The sequence below is a fragment of the Sorex araneus genome, chromosome 3 (assembly GCF_027595985.1).
Source record: "Sorex araneus isolate mSorAra2 chromosome 3, mSorAra2.pri, whole genome shotgun sequence".
NCBI classification, from domain to species: domain Eukaryota; kingdom Metazoa; phylum Chordata; class Mammalia; order Eulipotyphla; family Soricidae; genus Sorex; species Sorex araneus.
The window spans coordinates 202,867,273-202,894,421 of NC_073304.1; the positions used below are offsets into that span (position 1 = coordinate 202,867,273).

General features: G+C 39.9%; 1 protein-coding gene across 2 annotated transcripts in view; it reads right to left on the reverse strand.

The window, feature by feature from the left end:
• The window catches only part of USP32 (ubiquitin specific peptidase 32), a 188,838-nt gene that overhangs the window by 72,760 nt on the left and 88,929 nt on the right, over positions 1 to 27,149 (reverse strand). For both annotated transcript variants that reach the window (XM_055131187.1, XM_004608600.2), the window contains exons 5-9: positions 19,058 to 19,217; positions 9,629 to 9,760; positions 3,134 to 3,241; positions 1,080 to 1,195; positions 84 to 146 (exon numbers count right to left, since the gene is read on the reverse strand). In XM_055131187.1, the coding sequence (XP_054987162.1) occupies positions 84 to 146; positions 1,080 to 1,195; positions 3,134 to 3,241; positions 9,629 to 9,760; positions 19,058 to 19,217 (579 nt within the window). The remainder of the gene's footprint in view (positions 1 to 83; positions 147 to 1,079; positions 1,196 to 3,133; positions 3,242 to 9,628; positions 9,761 to 19,057; positions 19,218 to 27,149) is intronic.

Here is a 27,149-nt window from a genome sequence, read left to right on the forward strand (position 1 = left end):
ACCTTTACTTAAGTTTATTTATTAATAACTAATTCACAAGGTGCTTTTTAGAAAAAGGATAAATTAGCCATAGTTCAACTCACCTTTGTAGTGTCATGTGTATTTAATATGCCTTCTACAATGTCACAGAGGTCTGTATGTAATTCCTTTAAAGAAAGAAACCCAAATAAGTAATCAGAAAAGAGCATACATCATTATTTCATGGCTAAAGTGTAATGTTTGTTAAATTTCTGGTTTCTTCTTGAGCCACACCCAGTGGTGCCCAGGGGCTACTCCCAGCTCAGTGTTCAGGGTTTGCCCCCGGCAGTGCTGGAAATGGAACCTGAGATTCTTTCGTGCAAAGATTGTGTTCTAGCCTGCTGAGTTATCTGCCTTGCCCCCAAATATTTTCAATAACCATAAATACATATTTCATATTGCTTAAAACAATACTTTCACTGTAGTTTCATCCTTACTTTACAGAATTTTTTTTTTTTTAAGTTTTGTTTTTAGGCTACAAGTGGTGGTGCTCAGGGCTTACTCCTGACTCTGAGCTCAGGGATCACTCCTGGCAGGGCTTGGGGAACTATATGAAGTGCCAGGGATTAAACCCAGATTAGCTGCATGCAACACAAATGCTCTACCTGCTGTATGATCAATACAACCATTATTTATTAGATTTTTTTTTTGGGGGGGGGTGTCAGGCAGTGCAGGGGATGGAACCCAGGGTCTTTATATATAGAGGCATGTGCTCAACCACCGAGCTATATTTCTGGGATCCATTAAATTTTTTTGTGGGAGCCTCTCCAGCAATTTTGGAACCACCAGGGCTACACACGTGTTGGTGCCCGGGAGGTCAGAGAGTGCTGGAGCCAAACCCAGGTACTATGCATACCAGGGCTTATGCTTGAGCCCTTGGCACTATCTCTGGTCCCAGGTTCATTTTGTTTTAGTCAAATTCTCTTGTCATATTTGTACTTTTAGCTGTGACTATTTCAGCTAGAAGCATTAACAGATTCTTCTTTCCTCTCTCTCAATTCTCCACTTCATCTTCCTGTTGGAAGTTCACGTGCAACAAGATGTATACAATGAGAACTTACAGGGATATCATCGGTGCGGTTGTCCTTCCAGACCTCTAAAAGTGCAACCACCATGTCTTTCAATTCAACTCTGGAGAGAACTCCATCGCGGTCAACATCAAATACCTTGAAGCAAACTAAAGCAAAATAAAATAACAAACTCTCTTATAAAAGGAGTATTTTTTTAAGTTAAAGTACAATGCATTATAGTAGAAGTTGTTCCATAGAATTACTCCTTTAAGCAAGTATATTTTGTATTTCACTATCATCTAAATCAAGCTACGTTTTTCATGTCCTTGAAATTTATAAAACTTCTTGCACACACTTCATAAATCTCTTGCTATTGCTGTCTACGTCAGACAGTCCTATCTTCCACTCACATCTACAGTTAAATTCTTGGAAACCAGAAAAAGGAATCCAAGTTACTACACAACAAATGTTCCAATTACAAAAGTTTTTAAAGGAGGTAATTCAAAACTTGAAGCTAATTTTTTGGGAGGGACTTTTTGGGTGATACCCTGTGATGCTCAGGGGTTACTCCTGGCTCTGCACTCAGGAATTACTTCTGGTAGTGCTGGGGGGCAGTGCTGGGGACTCCACATGGGATGCCAGGGATTGAACCCGAGTCACAAGCAAGGCAAACGCCCTACATGCTGTACTATCACTCCGACCTGAAGCTAATTTTTAACATTCAAAGTGTTAATTCTATCAATGCTAAAAATAACCCATCTATGCTTTGAATTCAATAACAAATTTGTATAGAGTTTATTTCCATTTTGTCTCCCCACTGTAACAAATGTAAACTCAACTTATTGTGTTTGGGTCACATTCAGTGGTGCTTGCGTGAAGGATCACGTAGTAACGGGATCTCTATCCCAGGGTTCTTGCATACAGACTGTGCTTCATCCTGCCCTGTAAGCTACCTCCCTAGCACACTTCAATGTTTTGTCTTCTTTTTAAAGTACTATTCAACTCTTCAATGAAGTTTATAAACAAAATGTTGGGACTCAGAAATATTAGTGTGCTGTTACTTAATTCCAAAGTAATCACTTGCACAACTTACATTAATTCAATAGCAAAAAAGGAAATTAAAGAAAAAATGTAATTAATAATTAACCTCATCTGACAAGCAAAAACTTTATTTTCCTTATTTTAATATTGGAACTTTAATGGGGACAAATAATGTACTGTTGAGCCAGATTAGAATAATAGTACTTCATTAGGGGAAAAAAAACCTTCTGAATTAAAAAAAATTATTTCATAAAATTATGCTATTAAATTAATGAAGTGTAGCATAGAATAATATCACTAAAGATCATAAGAGCAACAGCCCAAATAGGCAGCATTTGCAAACCTGTATTTTATAAAATCACAGAGATAATGAGCCTAGTAAATACATTAGAATTAGGTTTCAATTAAATGTAAATTGCTATATCTTCTCAATTTATGCTTACAGGCTTGTTTTAGTATTTATTTATTTTTTTATTTTGGGGTTACACCAGGCTGTGCTCAGTGCTTATTCCTGTCAGTGCTCCAGAGATCATATGTGGAACCAGGACTGAATTCGAGGTCAGCTGTCTGCAAGGTAAATGCCTTACCTGCTGTACTATCTCTCTAGATCCCATTTTGTATCTAATAACATTTTTAAAACATTTATTAAAACATTACTATATGCAGGTGACAGAAAAAATATTGTATTTCAAATTATATAATACACAAAACTACACAGGCTACCAGAAAATATTTCCAAAAGGCTTAATATTTTCAAGTATTATATCTGATGTAGCTCATTTGTCATAAAACTAAAAGTCATAAAAATCAATATTATTACTAATAGTAAAGGTTCCAAATTACTCAACAACAACAACAACAACAACAAAAAAACAAAAAAGAAAGAAAGAAAAAGAAAGAACAGATAATGGAATCTCTGCATTGACCTCAGTAAAACATCAACCAGAGGCTTTATGTGACAACTTGGCAAAATGATGAAAACTCAAGATTATTTTATGTGGGTAAGTTATATTTTTACGCTCTGTACAGTTTAAAATTTTTTAAACAATGTTGAATATACTTACATTTTTGTCTTTCAGCAAGGGGTCCCCTGCAGCAGGCTGATAATCCACAGGATATCTCTTTAAAATCTATGTGGTTATCACGATTTTCATCAAAAGCATTAAACAAACCTGCAAAGATAGGAACAAAATACATACATCATAGCCAACAAAATTCTTACTTTTAACAATATGTCTGTGAAAGAAGGCATAATTCTTTTCCATAAGCTGACCAAATGAAAAAGAAAAAGTTAATCAGTAGTTTTTATTATCTCAGAATTTCCTTTTCTCCTGCACAACCATAACTAAAACTATCCTATAGTGGCTATTTATAGTTATGCTTGCCTATCTCATATCAATTCTAGCTGCCAAAAAATGCCTATAATATATAAAAAATTAAAAAGGAAAAGAGGGCGAAAAGTCAACCATTTTTGTAGAAATACTGGAAAGGATCATTTTGTTCTCAAATAAAATATTTTTAGAACCTAATTTGGTGGTGGAGGTTGGGAGGTGGGTGGAATGTAGGACCATACTCAGTTATACTCAGGGCTCACTCCTAGTTCTGGGAATCAAACTGTGTGAGACAGATGCAAGGCAAGTGCTTTACTTACAGTACTATCACTCTAGCCCCTGTAATTGGTTTTTTAAAGTAAAATAGTTTTATTCAGAAAAATGTAAGGAGAGTGAGTGTGAGTGTGTGTGTGTGTGTGTGTGTGTGTGTGTGTGAGAGAGAGAGAGAGAGAGAGAGAGAGAGAGAGAGAGAGAGAGAGAGAGAGAGAGAGAGAGCGAGAGCGAGAGCAGGTTGTGATGTAGTCAGTGGAGGAATGTGCCAAGTACCTAACTTGTTTCAAATACAAGAAAACTATGCCCATCTAAATAGAGTCCTGAAATCTCCAGTTTTCACTGGGTTGGGGGTGAACTACCTCCCCACCATCTCCCTGAACTTCCAGAAGCACAGGCGGTCATACACATGCCCCAAAGCCTTCACCCAGTTAAAAATTTAACTCCAGGCTCTCCCCCGAGATGTGATCCTGGGGGCCACATGTGTGCGGCCTCACCGCTGCTGCATGAGCATGATTCCAGAGGCCAGCTAAACTACTTTTGATACCGGCAGCTCCTTGCAAAATGTCTCCAGACTGAGAACTAAGCCGCGGCCCCACGCCGGCCCAGGAGGGGAAAGGTTTTTCTCTCTCGCCTTTTCCTTGATGGGGGGAGGGGGAGTGGCAACCGCCATATTATGAGGACCACAGATGAGAGTTACAAGCTTGCAATGATCCAATTTCTGGAAGAAATTTCCCTGGACTTAGTTGCTAAAATACAGAAATCCAAAACCTAATTTCTCTTCACAGCAGGTCTGACTCTAGTGGGGAACTCCTACAATAATAGTGATTTTTTTTGTTGAAATATTGAATAGAACCAAAGTAAAGAGAAAGTAAAGTGAAATTTATCAGTTACACAGGCAGGGGCGGGGGGTGGGAATGGGAGGGGATGGGAGGTATACTGGGTTTTTTTTTTTTTTGGTGGTGAAATATGTGCACTGGTGAAGGGATGGTTGTTTCAGCATTGTATAACTGAGACTTAAGCCTGAAAGCATTATTATTTTCCACATGGTGATTCAATTAAAAAAAAAATTTAACTCCAGCTGTATCACCCTGCTGAAAACTTTGGACACCATGGAGTGTGCAGCTGCATTTGCACCCACATGACATCTCAAACTCTACAACACTGATGAACCAGGAGTTGCACACCAGATCGATGGGATGTAATGTAGAAAGCAACCAATCTTGATTAAGAAATATAAACACAGAAGGTTTAACTTATAACAACATGTTCGTAATTGCTTATTCAAGGGCTTAATGTAAGCTCCCTGATGAGATACAACAATCTTCACTTCACAGAATGGGAAAGAATATTTACCCAACACCCATCTGATAAGGGATTAATATCCAGGATATACAAGACACTTGTAGAATTGTATAAGAAAAAAACCTCCAACCCCATCAAAAAATGGGGAGAAGAAATGAACAGAAGTTTCCTCAAAAAAGAAATACAAATGGGCAAAAGGCACATGAAAAAATTCTCCACATCTCTAGTCATCAGGGACATGCAAATCAAAACAACAATGAGATATCATCTCACACCACAGAGAATGGCACACATTCAAAAGAACAAAAGCAACCAGTGCTGGCGTGACTGTGGGGAAAAAGGGACACTCCTTCACTGTTGGTGGGAATGCCGACTGGTCCAGCCTTTCTGGAAAACAATATGGACAGTCCTTCAAAAACTAGAAATTGAGCTTCCATATGACCCCACAATACCACTTCTGGGATATCCCAAGGATGCAAAAAAGCACAGTAGAAATGACATCTGTACCTATATGTTCATCTGTACCTACTGTTCACAATAGCCAAAATATGGAATCAACCCTAGTGCCCTAAAACAGATGACTGGCTAAAGAAACTTTGGTACATCTACACAATGGAATACTATGCAGCTGTTAGGAGAGATGAAGTCATGAAATGTGCTTATAAATGGATAAACATGAAGAGTATCATGCTAAGTGAAATGAGTCAGAAAGAGAGGGACAGACATAGAGGGACTGCACTCATTTGTGGAGTGTAGGGTAGCATCACATGAGGCTGACACCCAAGGACGGTAGATACGAGGGTCAGGGGTATTGCCCCATAGCTGGAAGACTGCTTCATGAGTGAGGAGAAAAGGCAGATGGAATAGAGAAGGGATCACTAAGAAAATGATGGCTGGAGGAACCAGCTGGGATGGGAGATGCATGCTGAAAGTAGATAATGGACCGAACATGATGACTTCTCAGTGTCTGTGTTGCAAGCTATAATGCCCAAAAGTAGAGAGAGAGTATGGAGAATACTGTCTGCCTTAGAGGCAGGGGGAGGGTGGGAAAGGGGGGAGGTATACCCGGGATGTTGGTGGTGGGGAATGTACATGGGTAGAGGGCTGGGTGTTTGATCATTGTGAGACTGTAACCCAAACATGAAAGCTTGTAACTATCTCACGGTGATCCAATAGAATTTTAAAAATTTTTAAAAAAATATTCACTAACTTTCTTCTAAGGAAGTATTTTTTGATCATCCTTTTTTGCAAATTATTTATAACAAGCATTATAAAATAAATTATCGAGGGCCTGCTATGGTGGCAAGCTTAAGAGGTGGTTGGGAAATTTGAAAATAATGATGATGGGAAGGTGCAATGGTGGTGGGGTTGGTGTTGGAATATTGAATGTCTGGAACTAAACTGATGAATTAATAGTTATAACATTTTTTTAAAAAAGAAAAAATAAAACTAAAGTTGTCAGGGTAAACAGAGATAGGACAGTGGTAGGGCACTTAACTTGAATGCAGCCAACCTGGGTTCAATCCCTGGCATCCCATTTAGTCCCCTGAGCACTGTCAGAAATTATCTTTGAATGCAAAGCTAGAAATAACCCCTGAGCATCACCAGGTGTGGCTCAAAAAACCAAAACCAAAATCTAAGGTTCAGGGCTAAAGTGAGAGTACAGGTGGTAAGGCACAAGGCTGACCCACCTTTGATCTCAGGCACTGTATATGGTACCCTGAGTACCACCAGTAATGAGCCTATAGGTGTGATCCAAAACAAACAAAAGAAACAGAAAAACAGAAAGAAAACTCAAGATCATAAGGGATTAAGTGAACTTTATTAAATGATCCTGCCCCTGTGCCTGGCTGTCTTCACCCCAGATGAGGGCAGGTTAAGTTTCCCTCCCCACCCTGAGCACAGCCCTGCCAGCAGCCGAAAGACCTCTGGAACCCAGCCACAGCCATGCTCAAGGACCCTCTCCACACGCTTGGACAAGCCTCATGCGTGAAGGAACAGGCAGAGGAACCCAGGTGTGTGGGATTCGGGGCTGAGATCTCCAAGCCTGTGTGGATTGGGACTGGGCCTCCTCCAGCCAGATTCCCCTTTCTCCAGTAGCTAGGCAGTCACACCCACAAACTGCCCCTGTGCCATGTAATCCCATCAATGGCCAAGATCCAGAGACTATAAAACAAAGCTCCCGGAATGCGGCTATGCGACCTCTTACTGTCTAGTTCTCCCTTTAGGAGAACTCAGCAAGCTACCAAGAGTATCCTGCCCATGTCGTAGAGCCTGGCAAGCTCCCCATGGCGTATTTGATATGCCAAAAACAGTAACAATGATGGGTCTCATTCCCCTGACCCTGAAAGAGTCTCTAATATGGCACCGCTGGAAAAGACAAGTAAAGAGAGGCTGCAAAAATCTCAGGGCCAGGACGAATGGATATGTTACTGGCGCCTACTTGAGCAAACTGATGAACAACGGGATGATAGTGATACAGTGATATTTTATTTTATTTTATCACACCCAGTGGTACTCAAGGCTTACTCTTAGCTCTGTGCTCAGGGATCACTCCTGGTGGGACTCTGGAGATTATCTAAAGTACCATGGATTGAACCCATTTGATCGCATAGAAGGCAAGTACCCTACCTGTTGTACTATCTCTCTGACCCCAAAATAAGTTAAGTGATTTGTGAAAAGTCTAAAGAAAGTTTGATTTTTTTTTTTAAAGTTCAGAAACAGAATCCAAGTATTAGATTCCAAATACGATTTTTGTGATATCACCGACACTTATTCTTTTGTTTTGGGGCCATGCTCAGTGGTGCTCAGTACTGGTTCTGTGCTCAGGGTTCATTCCTGGTGGGGATCACGGGATCATATGTGCTGCCGGGGATTGAACCCAGGCTGGCTGTGTGCAAGGCAAACACCCTACCTGCTGTACTATCGCTCCAGCCTAGCACCTACTATTATTCTATACATATCTTTTTGTTTTGTTTTGGGGCCACACCCAGTGATGCTCAGGGTTTACTCCTGACTCTAAGTTCAGAAATCAAGTCTGTGGAATTTGGGGTCATGTGGAGTGCTGGGATCAAACTTGGGTAGGCCATGCGCAAGGCAAGCACTCTACTTGCTGTATTATCACTCCGGCCCTATTATGCCTTTAGAAAAAAAAAAGATGCAAAAAAAAAGAAAAAATAGGAGCTAGAGGAAATTGCAAAGATGGCCCAGTCTAATGTTTTCTGGTGTGTTTGCTAGTAAGCATGTGTATGCATGTGTGTATGGATGTCTAAAAGATACAGTGGTGGAATCTTCTATAAAAGAACATGTAGTGACTCCAATCACTGTAGTGCTGAAGGCCAGACTCCACAGGCTTGGAACAATCCTCATCTAGGAACCTATCTGTTAAAAAACTCAAGTAAGCAGTTTTTGTGACTGAAGTCTCCAAGCTCTCATAAAGTCGAGGATGGGCTACCTTCCCCATCTCCCTGTTCTTCTGGGAGCCTGGCAGTTTCCACAAGAAATTCCTAGAATGACAACTCAAAGTATACACCACTGATATACCATGAGTAGCACACCATATTGACAGAATGTAAAATAGAAGGCAACCAAACTCAATTAAGAAGCATTAACACAGAACACTTAACTATGACAATGTTAGTAATCTCATACACAAGGACATAATCTCTTACACTCCAGGGTGAGATACAACAATCTTCACATACTTTCCTCTAAGGAAATCTTTTTTGATAATTTTCAGCGAATTATTCGTAACAAGCAATATAAAAATTAGGCCTGCTATTTGGGGCAGGCTTGGGCAGTGGTTGGGAAAATTGGAAATAATGTTGGTGGGATTGGTATTGGAATACTGAATGTAACAAACCATCATGAACAATCTAAAAAAAAAAAACCACGAAGAGCTGGAGAGGTAGTAAAGGGGTTAGGGTGCTTGCCTTGGATATGGCTGATCAGGATTCGATTCTCAGCACTACCTATAGTCACCAAACCCTGCTGAGAGTGATTCCTGAGCAAAGAGCCAGGAGTAAGCATAGATGGGTGTGGCCCCCAATCCACTAATAAAAATAAATGATCACCTACTTTTTAAAAAAGGAAAAATACAGGGGCTGGAGAGATAGCACAGCGGGTAGGGCGTTTGCCTTGCACGCGGCTGACCCGGGTTCGAATCCCAGCATCCCATATGGTCCCCTGAGCACGGCCAGGGGTAATTCCTGAGTGCGAAGCCAGGAGTAACCCCTGTGCATCGCCAGGTGTGACCCAAAAAAGAAAAAAAAAAAGGAAAAATACAAAAATAGTTGAGGGTCAAGGCACTCAAGGTGAAGAAGAGGGGGAATTAAATGTGGAAACCTAAAGCCTTGCCTATTCAGTGGCTATCCCCTAATCAAATTTCATAACTACCAACTAAGTCATATTCATATGAAGATAATCAGGTACAGAAGGGCTAACTTAATTCTAAGGTTACACAGACAGAATAGGAAGTTCAAAACTATTATTTTATCTCCTGTTTTATTTTTTCCCTGCACTACACATTATTTACAAGAAACTTGCAAACCTTTATATATGATTTTCCAGAGTTAAGATGTTTAGATTTAGAAATAAGAAATGGACTCAGATCTGTTTACCAAAGAATGTTACTAGAAAATGTAACATTCCTACCTTCACTTAGAGATGGACGAATAGGTGGAGAAACCAATGGGCCAAAAGTCTCTAAATCAAATCGTCCAGTCCGGGACTGAGCCTTCAGGAACCAATAGCGTTTTTCCAGATCAATGATGTCTGATTCCTCCACTAAGAGACAAATCAAAAAAGATGATAAAATCAGTTCTGGACAGTTAGTTCAGCCTTAAGATAGTCTTACAAAGATATAATTAATATATATGTGCATTATTATACATATATTATGCATATATCTCAATTCAGTTGCTAAAAATAAATCACTACTTGGATTGAGAGAGTACTGGGATTCAAGATACTTGCCGTGTATGCAGCTGACCCTGGTTTGATCCAGGGAAGGAGGGAAACTACCTCTGGAGAAAATCTCTTCTATTCCTCCAGATAAACAATAGCTGCCTCAACGTAACAGAAACTATGTTCTTATTTTTATACTTCTAAGGAACATAGTACCTATAGATAGATCACTAACTTTTTTAGTGACTGATGTTTACATAACACTAAATTAGACCATAGAAAATTTTACCAACAGCCAACTTTTTACCTTTAGAAAGTACATTTACTAATCTCTTTAAAAAATGCAGCTTCTGGGGCTGGCGCGAAAGCACAGTGGGTAGGGCGTTTGCCTTGCACGCAGCCGACTCGGGTTCGAATCCCAGCATCCCATATGGTCCCCGAGCACCACCAGGGGTAATTCCTGAGTGCAGAGCCAGGAGTAACCCCTGTGCATCACCGGGTGTGACCCAAAAAGAAAAAAAAATGCAATTTCTTTGTTGATGTAGAAATGTGGAAAAGAAAAGGACATTTATAAGATAAATGATTGGCCTACTTGCAATGATTAATTAAAATAATATTTTAAAGTACATTTTTGGCTTATATGTTTATTTCTTTTTAGACTAAAATTAGTCAATCAAATGTACCAAAAGCAAACTAAAGTAAATTCAATATATTCCTATCACCCAAACATTTACATGAATTGCCAGCTGAACTGCTAGGAAAAATGCAACTAACCTTATTTTTACTTAAGGAAGTTGGAACTAATCATTGTAGTTGTAACTTTACTTGCAATTCACAAATCAATACCAAAACTCAAACTTTCCTAGCTAAATAGCAACGAATTTATCACCTACCTATAGGTGTAACTTTTTGTGATTCACAACCAGAGCACATTCCCAACTTATCTATTAAACAGCTCTTGGCCTACACTCTGGATCATTCTAATTAAGTACCACCTCACCTCACTAGAGGTTCCAGCTGCAGAAATAGTTCTTTAAAGCCAGAATTAGATTCTCATGGTAGGGGGGAAAAGCCAGGCAAAATAATCAGGCATTTTCAAACAGCAATATAACTAACGTTTTGGAGAAAGCAGCCAGCTCTCAAAAGCAATAACCTTCTGGAGGTCTATTTAAAATGGCTGTAAGCCTTTACATAATTACCACCAGATAAGAGGATAAGGAGGGATGTGCAGATGAATCAGGCTTACAGTCTAAGAATCACTGAAGTGCTTTTTTTTTTTCTTATTGACAGAAGGTTTTAACATTGTAAACGGAAAAGGGAATTTAATTATATACATATTTTTGAGTCAATAAAAGCTAAATAGGTCATTTGAGTTATATGTAAAAGAAAAACAATCAAAATAAGTGCTATGGCATCAAAATTAATAAAAAATATTATTTTTACTCCAGAATCCCGGAAGTACTACTACTAAACTTAGCAATCTTATTAATTCTTTTTGGTTTTTGTTTTTGGGCCACACCTGTTGATGCTCAGGGGTTACTCCTGATTCTGCTTGTGTGACCATAAAGGATACTGATGCTTGAACCCAGTTCACCTGTGTACAAAGGGCAGTATTTCATTGTATATAGACCACAGTGTCATAATTTTTATCCCTTGCAGTGTCAGGGATTGGAAGCAAGGACTTACATATACCCTCGAACACCAAGTCAAATCTCCTGCCCTTTACTCTTTCTTTCTTTCTTTCTTTCTTTCTTTCTTTCTTTCTTTCTTTCTTTCTTTCTTTCTTTCTTTCTTTCTTTCTTTCTTTCTTTCTTTCTTTCTTTCTTTCTTTCTTTCTTTCTTTCTTTCTTTTCTTTCTTTCTCTCTCTCTCTTTCTCTCTTTCTTTCTTTCTTTGTCACACTGGGTGATGTTCAGGGGTTACTCCTGGCTTTGCACTCAAGAATTACTCCTGGTGGTGCTCTGAGGACCACATGGGATTCTGGGAATTGAACCCGGGTCGGCCACGTGCAAGACAAACACCCTACCTGCTGTACTACTGCTCCCGCCCCATGCCCTTTTCAGCAAATACCATCCTATATTTTATTAAGGAGCAATAATTTATATTCCTACCAACAGCATACAAGAGTTGCTACTTCTCTACATTCTTGCCAACACTAATTTCTGACTGCTTTTTATATATAGTCTATTCTCACAGATGTTAAATGTTATCTCACTGTGGATTTACTCTGCATTTCCCTGATAACTCATCAACACTTTTTAAAAAAATTTTTTTTGGTCACACCTGTTGATGCACAAGGGTTATTCCTGGCTCTGCACTCAGGAATTACTCCTGGTGTTGCTCAGGGGACCATACGGGATGCTGGGAATCAAACCCGGGTCGGCTGCATGCAAGGCAAATGCTCTATCTGCTGTGCTATCGCTCCAGCCCCTGATCAACAATTTTTATGTGCTATTAACCCTTTATCAAATGAGTATTTTATGTGTACAAATGTTTTCTCCCATTCAACAAGCTGTCTTTTCATTTAATGACAATTTCTACTACTGTAGTTTGATGTAGTCTCAATTGTTCATTATGGTTTCATTCCCTAGCCACTGGTGCTGAGTCCTCAGACACCACTGGCAGTTATGTAATATTGAGATACTTTCTCTTACAGTCTCGATTTCCTCAGCTTTAGAATGATAATAAATGAAACAGAGATGATACAGGATTAAATGAATCAAAGAAATTATAGAGTACACTGCCTGCCCTAGTAACATGCATCTGGTAGATTGAAACATTCCAATAAGGCAAAGTATTTTTGAAAAGAAAAAAACAAAGTACTAAAACAACAAAGAGCATATAATATTCTCCAAGCATTTAGCGAAAATGTATTAATAATATGTGTCTAAGCTTGTGTAGGATAACGGTTGGTTTGCCCTTCCTCCCTGGCGGCTGGAAGCTTGTGTTTGTTGATTGCCCCCCAACCTGTCAATTATCTTTGTCTCTGATTAGACTCTGACTTTTAAATATCATCTTTCTCTTCTCCTTAATGTCCTTTGCATGGTTATTATTTCAGAGCACTTGCTTTTTGTATGGATACAGGAAGAGAGTTAAAAAGACAAGCCTGTAGCTTGGGAGTTGATTGACTCCAGATAATATACCTCCTGGACATCTGCTCTCTCAACTTAAGCCTCAGTTGCCCTTACTTCCTAGATCCCCCAAGCAGGGTCCTGACGAGGAACTGGATGGACCCAGGGCAAATGGTGAGCTATGAGCTACCCTGGCATCAAAATGGGCTGGCCAAAGCGCCTTAATGCTTAACTATAAGAGCATGGTCATGGACAAATTCTGTCATGATCCAAAAGTAATAACTAGATTTGGACCTTGCTGGGGTTAGGAATAATTGATCCAGCCTGAGCACTATAGTTTGAGTCTGTTGTTAGATGTTCCCAGGAGAGCCATATAAGCCTAAAAGTGTCTATTACTGTGTCCATAGAGAATGGTAAATATTAGAAGAATTAAAGATGCTAATTAAGTTGCAGGTGTAAGGAGAGGAGAAACACACCTAAAGGCTGTTTTGCCCTCATGGGCTGCAGGTGGTTGAGAAGTCTGGAAAAAAATTTTTAATTACGCTTCCTATGGGGAGGCATGGTTGGGGAGGCATGTTGAGGGGAAAAAAAGAGCAGCTGCGGGGAGAAAGGGGGATTATTGAGAGAAATGGATTGATGGATGGATGGGTTGATGGACTGATTGAAGCAGACAGAGAGAGGAGATGGATACAGCGGGAAGAAAGAATTGTGTGGTTAGACAGAGACAGCACAGAAATAGACATGAGGGGGGAGGGGGGTGGAGAATTCAGTATCTCTCTTACAGAACAGGGGCACCAGAACACTACATTTCCAGAGACTAACTTCAGTCCTGCTTTAAAATAGTGTACGAAATAAACCCATGGTTCCCGGATAAAGGGACTCCAGAGACCAAGATTTAGAAAGAAGTTACGAAAAATGTCTATAAGGCATCTAAGGAAAGGACTAAGATCCCCATGGAATGCTGGGTTACATGGGAGATTGTTAATTCTATTCTGTTTTGGAAAAGTACAGTTGAGGAGGAGAATGTTGGGGATAAGACTGTCTCAACTCCTCCCAAACACTAAGTCTCTAAAGGGCTCTTCTAGTAGTATTTCTGAGGCTGGTGAATATAGCTCTACCTTCAGTGCATCAGATGAAAGTGATGCAGAGTATGAGTCTGTTGCCACTTCCTCACTTCTGAGTCCGAGAGTGACTCAGCCAAGTGCCCTCCAGACCGCTCGGGACATGCTCCCAATAGCCCAGCCCAGATGGAGAAGAAGCAATCTCCATCTTATCACGGGTTGAAACTGGCTTCTCTCAGTAGAGAAAAAAATAACGGGTCTCCAGAATGAGTTAGATTCTTTGAAGGATGCCGCTGAACACCAGAGGAAGAAAACTAATGATCTTTGGGAGAAAAATTGGGAAGCAATGGAAGCACTAGCATCAACTAAAAAAATGGTGCAGGACAAAGCGAATAAGACTACCAAGGAAAGTCAAAAACACGTGGAAGCTACTGAGTTGGAAGCTAAAGAAGTTCTCAAAAAATTATTTCCCAAGGTGTTTGTTCCTTCTAATTTGAGTTATAGTGAGTGGTTACATGGATTTGAAAAGAAAGCAGAAGAATGTGTTGCTGAATCTTCACGTTCAGAGGAAGTTAAGATATTAGAGCACAAATTGAAAGAAACTGATAAAATGCACACATTGTTACAGCTAGAATGTGAAAAATACAAATCTGTCCTTGCAGAAACAGGGGGAACTTTACAGAAACTACAGAGAAGCATGGAGCAAGAAGAAAATAAATGGAAAGTTAAGGTCGATGAGTCACAGAAGACTATTAAACAGCTGAGAAGAGAACAAGAGCATTTGGAAATGGAACTAGAGAAGGCAGAAACTGAATGATCTACCTATGTTACAAGAAGGGAATTGATGATTGTAGGATTGGATTGATGGTGGGGGAATTGATTGAAGGGGATTGATGGTAGGGAGAAATGGATTGACTCATTGTTTGAAGGAGAAATGGTTACAGAGACAGCAGACAGAGAGGAGACGGATACAAAAGGAAGAAAGAACTGCGCGGTTAGACAAACAGACAGACACACAAGCGCTCGCGCACACACACACACACACACACACACACACACACAGAGGTTTGGAGTGAGCTGGGAGAGAGAGAGATTGAATAAACGGCAGCAACCAGTTTGGCCCTCCTTCTCCCTTCATCCGTCCAAGGCAACAGCCATCCCGGTGGAGAAGCGGCTTGAGAGCACCGAACGCAGGTGGCGAGAGAGAGCTGCCTGGAGAGCCTGTGAACATCCTTTCACACTCATGAGGGGATTACACGGCCCTTCGAAGTGGGGAAATTCACAGCTCCTCTCGAGAGCGGCACTTAATTTTTACAAGCCTGTACTATAAACTACAGATATGACTGTGAAAAAGATAATTATGTTTAGATTCAAATTTATGTGAAAATTGGTCATTTTAATGAAAGTACAGACAAAGGGTTCTTTTGGGGCGGGGAGGAGCACATGTGCATGAAGGCCCTGAAGGACTAGATACCTAAAGAGTTACACATAATTAAAAGGGTTGGCCAGGGAAAGGGATATTACAAGAAGAAAAAAAGATTATATGTATTTGGTCGATGTAACACTGCTTCACCAAAAATAAAGAGTATGTATAAAAGTATAGGATTAATAGGTAACAAGAAGACAGAAAAACAAAAATAGAACTCTAAAAAATTGATGGATCATGCTTTAAAAATTGAGATATCTGAGAGACAGGATAGGAGTTAGCTAGCGAGCTTCCCTTGCAAATGGCCAAACCTAGTTTGATCCCTAATCCAATTTCTTAAATTCAAATAATACAAAATTATTAAATTCAAAGAAAAGGTAAAGTAACAATACTTTGGAACTCATAGTTCTGAAAATTCCATATACTTGCCATAACAAAAATCTGAAAATATTTTGTGTAAATCTAATCAGTTAATTACTGTAACTTTATAGTGCATACAGATAGTTTTCTACTTTCATTTGTGATTTATATAAGAAAAATTTGATTAAATATGGCAGTGTGTTCAACTTACTGTGACTTCAAACTCTATAATTATATGTGAAAAAGTAATTAAAAGTATCAGCATTCCAATATAAGTGTTACTTATGAGTGAAAACTATAATTTTTTTTTTCAGTTACCTTGGCTCATTACACAAATTGAAATGGAGTCACTGAGGCTTCAAAATAAATTGTGTTATCCTTATAAATCAGTTAATATTTTGTATTTATATTACAAGTTTCCACATTTCTGACACATTATTTGAAATGTTTAATGTACCAAATATTGCTTGAGTGGAAGTGTCTACAAAGAGAATACTGCATTGTTTAGTTAGAAGTTAAGTAAGAATTTATAGTTAATATAAATCATCGTCATCAGAATTCTACAGAAATTTAGTAGCAATTCCAACTCTGACATACTAATTTTATAAGTAATGTCCATAAAGAAGCAACTGCTTGTTGAAAGTAATAGTGACAATTTCAGTTGGTGAAAAAGCACTTTTTTTTTTACCGTATATGTGGACATAAAACAGCTGTTATTGGGTTGGGGCAATAGTATAGTGGGTAGGGCATCTGCTTTGCATGCAGCCGACCTGGGCTCGATCCCCAGCATCCCATATGGTCCCTCGAGCACCGCCAGGAGTAGTTCCTGAGTGCAGAGCCAGGAGTAACCCATGTGTATCACTGGGTCTTTATGAAAGTTTCTGGTATATAAAATAAAGTCAATCCTGGGAACATAATAAACAGCATACTAATTATAGTTAATGATACTATATTGTATATTTTTTTCTTTGATTTTTGTTTTTGGGCCACACCAGACAGTGCTCAGGGCTTACTCCTGGCTCTATGCTCAGGGATCACACCCGGCCAGGCTCAGAGGACCAAATGTGACTGAACCCATGTCAATCGTGTACAAGGCAGGCACCTTGGAGATGCCTGTGAATGTCACCAGGAGTGACTCTCTGCACCTTGCCAGGCCCAGCTTTGAACAATTCAGAAAAACAAAATTTACATTAAAAAAATTAGAAAAAGAATAGCATTAAAGAAAACTCAAAACAGCAACTAATTTAGAAAATCACAACATTTCAAAAGTCAAAGGAGAGAGACTTTCAAGAAAACCTATAAGTCTAAAGTGCTAGGGGGGCTGGAGTGATAGCACAGCGGGTAGGGTGTTTGCCTTGCACGCAGCCGACCGAGGTTCGGTTCCCAGTATCCCATATGGTCCCCTGAGCACCGCCAGGGTTAACTCCTGAGTGAGAGCCAGGAATAACCCCTGAGCATCGCCGGGTGTGACCCAAAAAAAGCAATAAATAAATAAATTAAATTAAGTTTATGATTATCAGAAATCTCAGAATGTGACCTCATACAGAAAACATTTCTTTATAGAGGTAGTAAATTAAGGATCTAGGAGTGAATAATTCTGTATTTAAGGTTAGACTCTAAATCAATGACGGCTGTTCTCATAAGCAGATGAAAGAACAAAGAAAGACACACACAGAAAATCATATGCAGACGAAGGTAGAGGCTAAAATTATTTTGTCTTCAGCCAAGCAAGGATTCGAGTCACCGTAAGCTGGAAGACACAAGTAATGATTCTTTTGGACCTCCAGAGGGAACATGGCTTTAATACCTTGATTTTAGCTTCAGAATTGTGAGAAGAAATCTGTTGTTTCAGCTCATTAACTGCTTAATTTGGGAGTTGGGTTTGGGGTTGGTTAAAAATGCTGGAGCAGACACTTGCCATGTACATGGATTGATCCCTAGCACTGCTGAAAGGAGAGCCCCTCCCTCTCCCCCCCAAAAAAACCCCTATAATCTGTTACAACAGCCCCAGGAAACTAATACAGGTTGGTTAAGGCTAAGTAGTAGAGGGCTACTGTGAAATGAAAATAAACTGGGGAGCTGGGGAGATAGCTAAAGAAGCTGGAGCACATGCTTTGCCTGCAGGAGGCCTAGGTTTAACCCCTGCACTTCATGGTTCCCAAAGACTACCAGGAGCAACCTACTAGGACCAAGTTGGGGGGAGCTCTGAGCACCAGTGTGACCCAAAAATAAATAAACAAGGGGCTGGAGCAATAGCACAGCGGGTAGGGCGTTTGCCTTGCACTCGGCCGACCCGGGTTCGATCCCCAGCATCCCATATGGTCCCCTGAGCACCGCCAGGAGTAATTCCTGAGTGCAGAGCCAGGAGGAACCCCTGTGCATCGCCAGGTGTGACCCCCCCCAAAAAAAGCAAAATAAATAAATAAATAAACAAAACCCAAAATGGCATTTGTCCGCAAAACTTCTGCTATATTTGGGCTTTGATCAAGTCTTTACCATTTCCTAAGACAGGTTTCTATTATTGGGCTTCGGATTAAGGCTCAGCCATAACTGAACACCCAGAACTTTTCAGCCTTATTTCCCATTCCCAAGAGAGGGGTTAGAAACTGATTTAGTCACTGGTCCTGTATACATAAAAAGTTTCCATACACATTCCCAACGTATGGGCTCAGCAAAGTTTGTGGGCTGAAAAGTATGTCCATCCATCAGATGAAAGGATTGGCACATATCATTTTCACAAGTGCAGAAAGTTTGGACACATATGAATTGTGCCTAATCTATCTCTTCATCTGACATTTTATCATTTAACACATTTATTATAAATAAATCAGTCAACATAAGTTTCTCTGAGTTCTGTGATCATGTACTAGAGCAACTGATCATACCTGAGGAAGGGACCACAAGAATGAACATCAAGTTTATAGAAAAAGTGAGGGAGAGAAGAGTCAGTCTAGTGGAACTGAGCTCCTAGCCTTAGGGGTTTTGCTAACTCAGACAGATAATGTCAGAATTAAATGGAATTATAGGATACACAGCTGGCATCCAGAGAGGATTAGGGAATAGCTTGGCAGAGAAAAAATAACCTATCTTTGGAGTACAGGACTTTTCTTTCAGGTACTTCATGCTCCAGCATTTCATATTACACTTTAAAAAATGTGCACGTGTGTGTGCGCACACACAAAGTCTCTCTTATGTACATATTCTCATACCAAGGAATTGTATCAAAACTGAACAGGAAATGATAAGATAACACTACTTACAATGCGTGACTCCAGCAAGAGTCTGGTAGAAAGTAGGCGTATCACTGTCATCTGTGAGTGTCACATATACACCTCCAGACAGTAACCAACGAGAGAAGGTAAAAGCATCTTTGTTTAGCAGCAGCCAATTTCTAAACTTTTCATAGTTTACCTTTTCACCCTAGAGTTAAAAACAAGAAGGCAAATTCAGTCAAATTTTAAGGTTTCTTACTTGGCACCTGGTGAATTATGCAATTAATTCACACTTACCTTTCTATAAAGGAGGGGTTACCTAAGTAATAAATAGGTTGTATACAAACTTTTATAAAATATTTGTGCTTCAGAATTTCCATGTGTGTAAGATCCATAGACAAACTGCAAATAATTTAAAATAGTGTATCGCCACTAATGAGCTTCATTTTATTTGCTAAGGTATATTTCAAAGGCAATTAGCTCTAATCATTGTATTATTTAATGAATTTGATTCTTCACTTGGCCTTATCCTTAGTGTTCAGCACTTCAATCTATCAGAATTAGCATATTTTTAATTAAACAGGTATGGAATTTAAATGCTCTTTCCTATTTTATTTCATGGGCAAATTTAAAATAACTGCAGGCGCCCTCTTTCAGAAGGCATTCCTAAAAGCAAGTCAACTAGACTACACAAAGATACAAAATTTCTCTTATCTATGCTTCTTTCCAGAGATTTGCCTAGCTAACTCTGTAGAGAAAGTATCAAGGCTGAAAAAAGAACATCACAAGGATGAATAAGTGAATCTTTCCATTTGGAAGACAAGAAGACCTAAGCTGAAATGTTTCTGCCAGGAAATGGGAGAAGCAACCATAAGGAAATACAATGAAGAATGAAATTCAGTAGCCAAGTAATGCTAATTCTAATAAAGATATTAAGAAATACAAATAACTAATAGCCCAAAGGAGATATGGTAGAATATCTACATTACACAGCAGCATCCTATTAAGAAAAACAACATTTAGCTTAGTAATTACAGAATATTTAACAGTGCAATCAAGAAACACTGGCAGTATTGCTTTCCTGAATAAAAATATTTGACATTCAGATTTTTGAATAGGGCTGGAGAGAGCACAGCAGGTAGGGTGCATGCCTTGCATGCGGCCAACCTGGGTTCAATTCCTGGAAACCCATATGGTTTCCCAGGCACCGCCGTGAATAATTCCTGAGTGCAGAGCCAGGAGTTACCCCCAAAGCAACATTTGATGTGGTCCCCAAACAAAAACAACATAAAACTGGCATTCAGAACTGCTACCTGAAGACCTCACCAACATATTTAGAGTTCAGGGATCATATCCATATACTGTCTCTACTCAAGACTGAATCTAAGAAGAGTAAAAATCCCGTAAGTTGATACGCACATGTAAACTTCTCTGATATTAGGATAGGATATGCGTTAAAATCAACAGCATGTTATAGCTGCTAGCATTTTTCTTTCTATTGTATATATTGGTACATCTTCTATAACAGTGTCTTAAATCTGGTGAAATGTACTTGGTGGATCCTATGGGCGGGGGTAGTTTCCACTTTCCCAATGTTATTGTTGCTGTGATGACTATGAGTCATTCACAAGCCTGACTGTAGTCTCCATACATTTCTTGGTTGCGGTGCTCACTGGGGCTTGCACATCTGGTTCCAGTGCTCTCACACTCGCTGCAGTGTTCACTGGTTGGGGTGGGGCGGGGGGCTTGAACACTCCTTTGGTTCTGATGCTTACATTGGGTTGTATGTTCACTGAGGGTTGCTGTGGTGATTACACATGTGCTCAGAAGGAGTCAAACTGCCTGGCAATAGTGCTCACAGATCTTTTAGCTGCAGTGTGAGCTAGGAGTCTGAGCCCTTAGTTGTTAGCTAAACCTGGCTGAGGTGCAGTTCAACACCACCTGCAGCAGTACCAAGGATTAAATTTGCAACCATACTCTCACAGGCATCTCAATCACTGACTTATCCCCCAGGCCTTGAAATACGGTTGTTATCATGGTTTCAGTGAAATTAAACTTTTATAAGCTGCAGCCTTATATATCACTAAGAAAAAGTAATTTATTCAAAATGTAATTGGAAGTCTCTATTTTTCCCATGTTTCTTAGATTAAGAAGACTCTCTCTCCCTCCCTCTCTCTCTCTCTCTCCCCATCCCTCCCTCTCTCTCTCTCTCCCCCTCCCTCCCCCTCCCTGCCTGTGTTCAGGGGTCTCAGGCCACTGACCCACCCAGAATGGTTGTTACCATGGGTGGACGAAGGAGGAGATGAGGGCCAGGCTGGTTGGTGATCAGTCGCCATTTATTCCATTCTCCTTACACGGCTGTTCCAGTCTCACTGAGCTCCACATTCTAATCTCACACTGCCCCTCATTCCCATCTCCTCCCGTCGATCCTGCTCATCTCCCACTAGCTACCCTGGGTTTCTCTCTAGTCTTTCGCCAACTCCGGCATTAGGGGCTGTCACCAACCCCCATCAGTAGCACAATCAATATATGAGAGCCCTTCTTCCACTCAAGGACAAAATACCATTTAAGGGTGTTTCTCCTCTCCTTAGTCCAATAACTTAATTAACATCTCAATTAACATCTTAATTCTATTTCTGAATATTAGTTATTTTGTATGGACACAGTAAGAGATACATTCAGCTTGTACGGTGGCTCTCCTGCAGACATCTCGCCATAGATCTCAGACTACAGTGCTCAGGCCAGATTAATCTTTCCTAAACCTAGCAGGGTCCTAATCTAAATGTTACTTTTTAAATAATGATAGAATTTGTCCATGACTATGCTCTTAACTTATAGTTAAGTACTATGGTGCTTTGGCCTGGCCCATTTCAATGCCAGGGTAGATCACAGCTTGCCCTGGGTCCATCCAGTCCCTTGTCAGGGCGTTTGCCTTGCACTCGGCTGACCCAGGTTTGATTCCTCCATCCCTCTTGGAGAGCCCAGCAAGCTACCAAGAGTATCCCACCTGCATGGCAGAGCCTGAAAAGCTCCCCGTGGCGTATCTGATATGCCAAAAACAGTAACAATAAGTCTCACAATGGAGATGTTATTGATACCCGCTCGAATGAACAACGGGAGGACAGTGCTACAGTGCAAGAAGTAAGGGCAACTGAGGCTTAAGTTGAGAGAACAGAAGCCCAGGAGTGAATATCATTCGGAGTCAACTACCAAATTACAAAAACTTAGCAGTAACTGCCTCCCTGTGTCTATACAAAAAAGGACAGTGCTCTGAATTAACTATGTAAAGGACTTAATGAGGAGAGAAAAGCAGTATTGACAAGTTAACAGAGTTTGATTAAGAGAAAAAGGTGATTGACTTGGGGAAGCAGAGCACAAAGAAAAAGGTTGCAGAAAAACACAGAGGAATGGGAGCACTGTGATGGGAGTAACCCAATAAACCTAAGCTACCTGTGGCAAGACAAAAAGGACAAACCAATGGTATCCTACAAAGAACTATGTGATTTAGGATTTACTTGCCAGGTTTCTTTTTAGTCAATGTATAATATGCCTAACAATAAAGTAAGAGGAAGGAAATATAATTATCATGATTATACAATGGCAGAGATAGGAATGCACCCAGAAAGGTCATACTCCAAAGTCTCTGGACCTAAAGACATGACCCACACTGGCCATTTGACTAAGTTATAGAAACATAAAGCAACCACTACAATGTACCTATCCACTGAGAATCATCTATTAAAGGACTTACATTTTTGAATCAGAAATATTTTTGAGGGGAACAGGGGGTCATACAGTGCTAGAGAAAGTTGAAAAGCAAGTGTCTGAACACAATCATCAGAGAAGTTACTGAGAAATTATAGCTGGAAAATATAGCAAATACTTGAATCAGAAAAAAATGGCATACTTAAAGTAGTGGATTCTTTTTTAAAAAAAATTATTTTGGGGGCACACCTGACAGTGCTCAGGGATTACTACTCCTGGCTCTGTGCTTAGGGATCATTCCTGGTGGTGCTCAGGGGACCATATAAGGTGTCTGGGATCAAACTTGGATAAGCCAAATAGAAGGCAATTGCTTTGCACGATCTCCGACATCCCACATGGTCCTCCGAAGAGCACAACCAGGAGTAATTCCTGAGTGCAGAACCAGGAGTAACCCCAGAGCATTGCTGGTGTGGCCGAAAAAGTAAAAAAAAAAAATTAAAATTAAAAAAATTAAAATGGTACTGGGATTTACAATACTGTTAATTATACTTTTCATGCATACATCATTCCAACACCACACCCATCACTAGGGCCCACCTCCCTCCATGCATTTGCTATTTTGAAACATCAACTATAAGTATCTAATAACTATAAATATACAATGATTTAATCATATATATATATATATATATATGAGTATTCCAAAGGCTAGACCTCTCATTTCTTTGATCTGATCTTTTCCCAAGATCTTGCTTGTCCCTTCTGTGATCCTCTCACCTTGGACATAAAGGATATCTTTTTATAATAATAACAGCTTCCTTCATCACAGAAGCAATTATATCAGTTTCCCCATCACAATCCTCCCTTATAATTACATTCACTCTAATATTCTGACTGAAGAATTTTTTTTTTTTTAAATCACTTGGGGGCTACAGTTGGCAGGGCTCAAAGACTACTTACTCCCAGCTTGGAGCTGGGGGAATGATACAGTGTTGTGTTAGGGACTGAACTTGATCTACCCACTGCTAAACATGTGCTCTAGTCTTCTGAACCATCTCCTGGGTTCTTTAATAAAGTTTTAGTTTCACAAGGCCTACTCTAATGACATACTTCAACACTGCCAAGCCTACAGATTGCCTCTCAGTGATCAAAGGTGAATTCATTTGATCATTCAGATTTTTACACAGCTAATCATATTTTTCTTTATCTTTTGAGGTTTTTGTACCATATCTGGCAGTGCTTGAGAACTACTCCTGGCTCAGTGCTCAGGAATTGCTGGTCTACAACAGTACTAATAGGACCACATGGTGCCAGGAATAGAACCTAGGACTCCCTCAGGCATAGCCTGCGTTCCAGCGCTCTGAGCTATGTCCTTAGCCTCTTGTTATTTGTTGCTTGACAGGTTCCCTTTTGAAACACTTTCATTATCTGGTTTCTAGAACTTAATTCTCTTTTGATTCTACTTGTCTGTTCCTTAGGCTCCTGTTGTGAAATTTCTTCATCTCACCAGTTTCTAAACATTGAAGGACTCAATCTTCCAGTCTGTTTATTTTTTTAAATCTAAATTCATTGCTAAATGATTTTAACCTACTCTACAAGCCAACATATCCTTTCCCCTAAAATTCAACCTTATGATGTCAAAAAACATAGTTGAGAACTGCACTTGAGTGTCTATAAGAATCTCATATTTAATCATGTCCTAAACCTCTCGAGACAGAAACTTCAAACCTCACTTCCTCCAATCTTTTTATTTGTTTGTTTGGTTGGTTGGTTTTAAGGTCATATCTGGCTGTGCTCAGGGCCTATTCCTTACAAAATCAAGCCAAATTTTAGTAATTCTCTTCTCTTTTTGTCATGATCAATACAGAAATATTATCTACTCCACTTAAAAAAATGCAGATTCTAAAAACTCCCCATTATCCTACTGCTAAAACATGATTGAAACCAGCATTTCTTAACCTGGAGACATAGGGCCCTGCTATGGGTCCCCAAAATACTCAACAGAGGCCATAGGTAAAAACTGTTTAAATGAGGAATTCACGGCATGAGATTTGGAGGCCAACTGGCAGTTAAAGAGGCCAAAAGAAGGAAAGTGGAAAGAAAGTCACAGATGGAAAAAAGATAAACAAACAAACAACAACAACAAAAAGCAAAAAACACTGATCTAACTATCGACTCCTCTCTGGATCATTTAGATACAAAAGTTAAAGTATTTTCAGCCTGTATTTCACATAAAAAAACCAAAATGATTATGTTTTTGAAAATAGTACAAGTATTAACTTGCATGCTTTGCAAGCACCAAACCAGGGTTTGAGCTCATGCACCATAAAGCCCCCAAGAGTACCACTGGGTATAGTCCTGGAGGTATAGTCCTGGAGGTGCTTAAGCAGTACTGGGATGGTCCTGGAAGTTCTCTGCCACCCAAAAGTCCAAGTACCACCATATCCCCAGGTTACCATATCAACTGAACAGCCCAAGAATCATCAGGATGATCCCTGGACTTGCTGAGCAATACTTTGAAGGTCTCCTACCCCATTCTCCACCCCGCCCCGCCAATCCAAGTTATAGACAACAATCTGATGTAGCCTTCTGAACAAAAAAAAAATCCTTAAATAATTTTCATTTGGTTCATAGTAAAACGAAAAAATACTTAAGAGTCCTAATGAGGTCTTATATAATCTACCCACGATCACCTACGAATTTCTGTAAACTTCCTTCCTAATTACTCCCTTGCTCACCCCTTTACAGCTAAATTGGTTCTTTTGTTGTTCCCTGGACATGTCAAGCACAATCCAGCTTTGGGCCTTTGTTGCTGTCTTGTCCTGGAAAAGGCTTCCTCTGGATACATGCCTGAATCTCTCCTTTAAAATGTTTTGTTCAGTTTAATGTAGTCCCATTTGTTGATCTCTGTTTTTACTAGATTGCTTAGTTCCATGTCACCTTTGAAGATACCTTTATCTTCAATATCGTGGAGGGTTTCGCCGACCTTGTCTTCAATGTACCTTATGGTTTGTGGTCTAATGTTGAGGTCTTTAATCCATTTTGATCTGACTTTTGTGCATGGTGTCAGGTCAAGGTCTAAACCCATTTTTTTGCATGTGGTTGTCCAGTTGTGCCAGCATCATTTGTTAAAGAGGCTTTCCTTGCTCCACTTCACATCTCTTGCTCCCTTATCAAAGATTAGATGGTCATACATTTGGGGTTGTGTGTAGGGATATTCCACCCTGTTCCATTGGTCTACGGCTCTGCCTTTGTTCCAGTACCATGCTGTTTTAATTGTTACTGCTTTGTAGTAAAGTTTGAGGTTGGGGATGGTGATGCCTCCCATCATCTTTTTCCCAAGAATTGTTTTAGCTATCCTTGGACGTTTGTTATTCCATATGAATTTTAGGATTGCTTGATCCATTTCTTTGAAGAATGTCATGGGTATATTTATAGGGATCGCATTGAATCTGTATAATGCTTTAGGGAGTATTGCCATTTTGACAACATTGATTCTCCCTATCCACGAGCAGGGTATATGTTTCCATTTCCTCATGTCCTCTTTGATTTCATGGAGTAGCGTTATGTAGTTTTCTTTGTAAAGGTCTTTTACTTCCTTGGTTAAGCTGATTCCGAGGTACCTGATTTTCTGGGGCACGATTGTGAATGGGATTGCTTTTTTCATGTCCCTTTCCTCAGCCTCATTGTTTGCATATATGAAGGCCATGGATTTTTGGGTATTGATTTTGTAGCCTGCAACTTTACTGTATAAGTCTATTGTTTCTAAGAGTTTCTTAGTAGAGGTTTTAGGCTTCTCTAGATATAGTATCATGTTGTCTGCAAATAGTGAGAGTTTGATTTCTTCCCTTCCTATCTGGATGCCCTTAATCTCTTTTTCTTGTCTAATAGCTATCGCAAGTACTTCCAGTACTATATTGAAGAGGAGTGGTGAGAGTGGGCATCCTTGTCTTGTGCCTGATCTCAGAGGAAAGGCCCTTAGCTTTTCCCCGTTGAGGATAATGCTTGCCGTAGGCTTGTGATAGATGGCACCGCAAGAGATACAGTGACCAGAATACAAAGACTATCCACAGAATGGGAAAGGATATTTACACAATACCCATCAGATAAGGGGTTGATATCAATGGTATATAAAGCACTGGTTGAGCTCTACAAGAAGAAAACATCCAACCCCATCAAAAAATGGGGCAAAGAAATGAACAGAAACTTTACCAAGGAAGAAATACGAATGGCCAAAAGGCACATGAAAAAGTGCTCTACATCACTAATCATCAGAGAGATGCAGATCAAAACAACCATGAGATACCACCTCACACCACAGAGACTAGCACACATCCAAAAGAACAAAAGCAACCGCTGTTGGAGAGGATGTGGGGAGAAAGGGACCCTTCTTCACTGCTGGTGGGAATGCCGACTGGTTCAGCCCTTCTGGAAA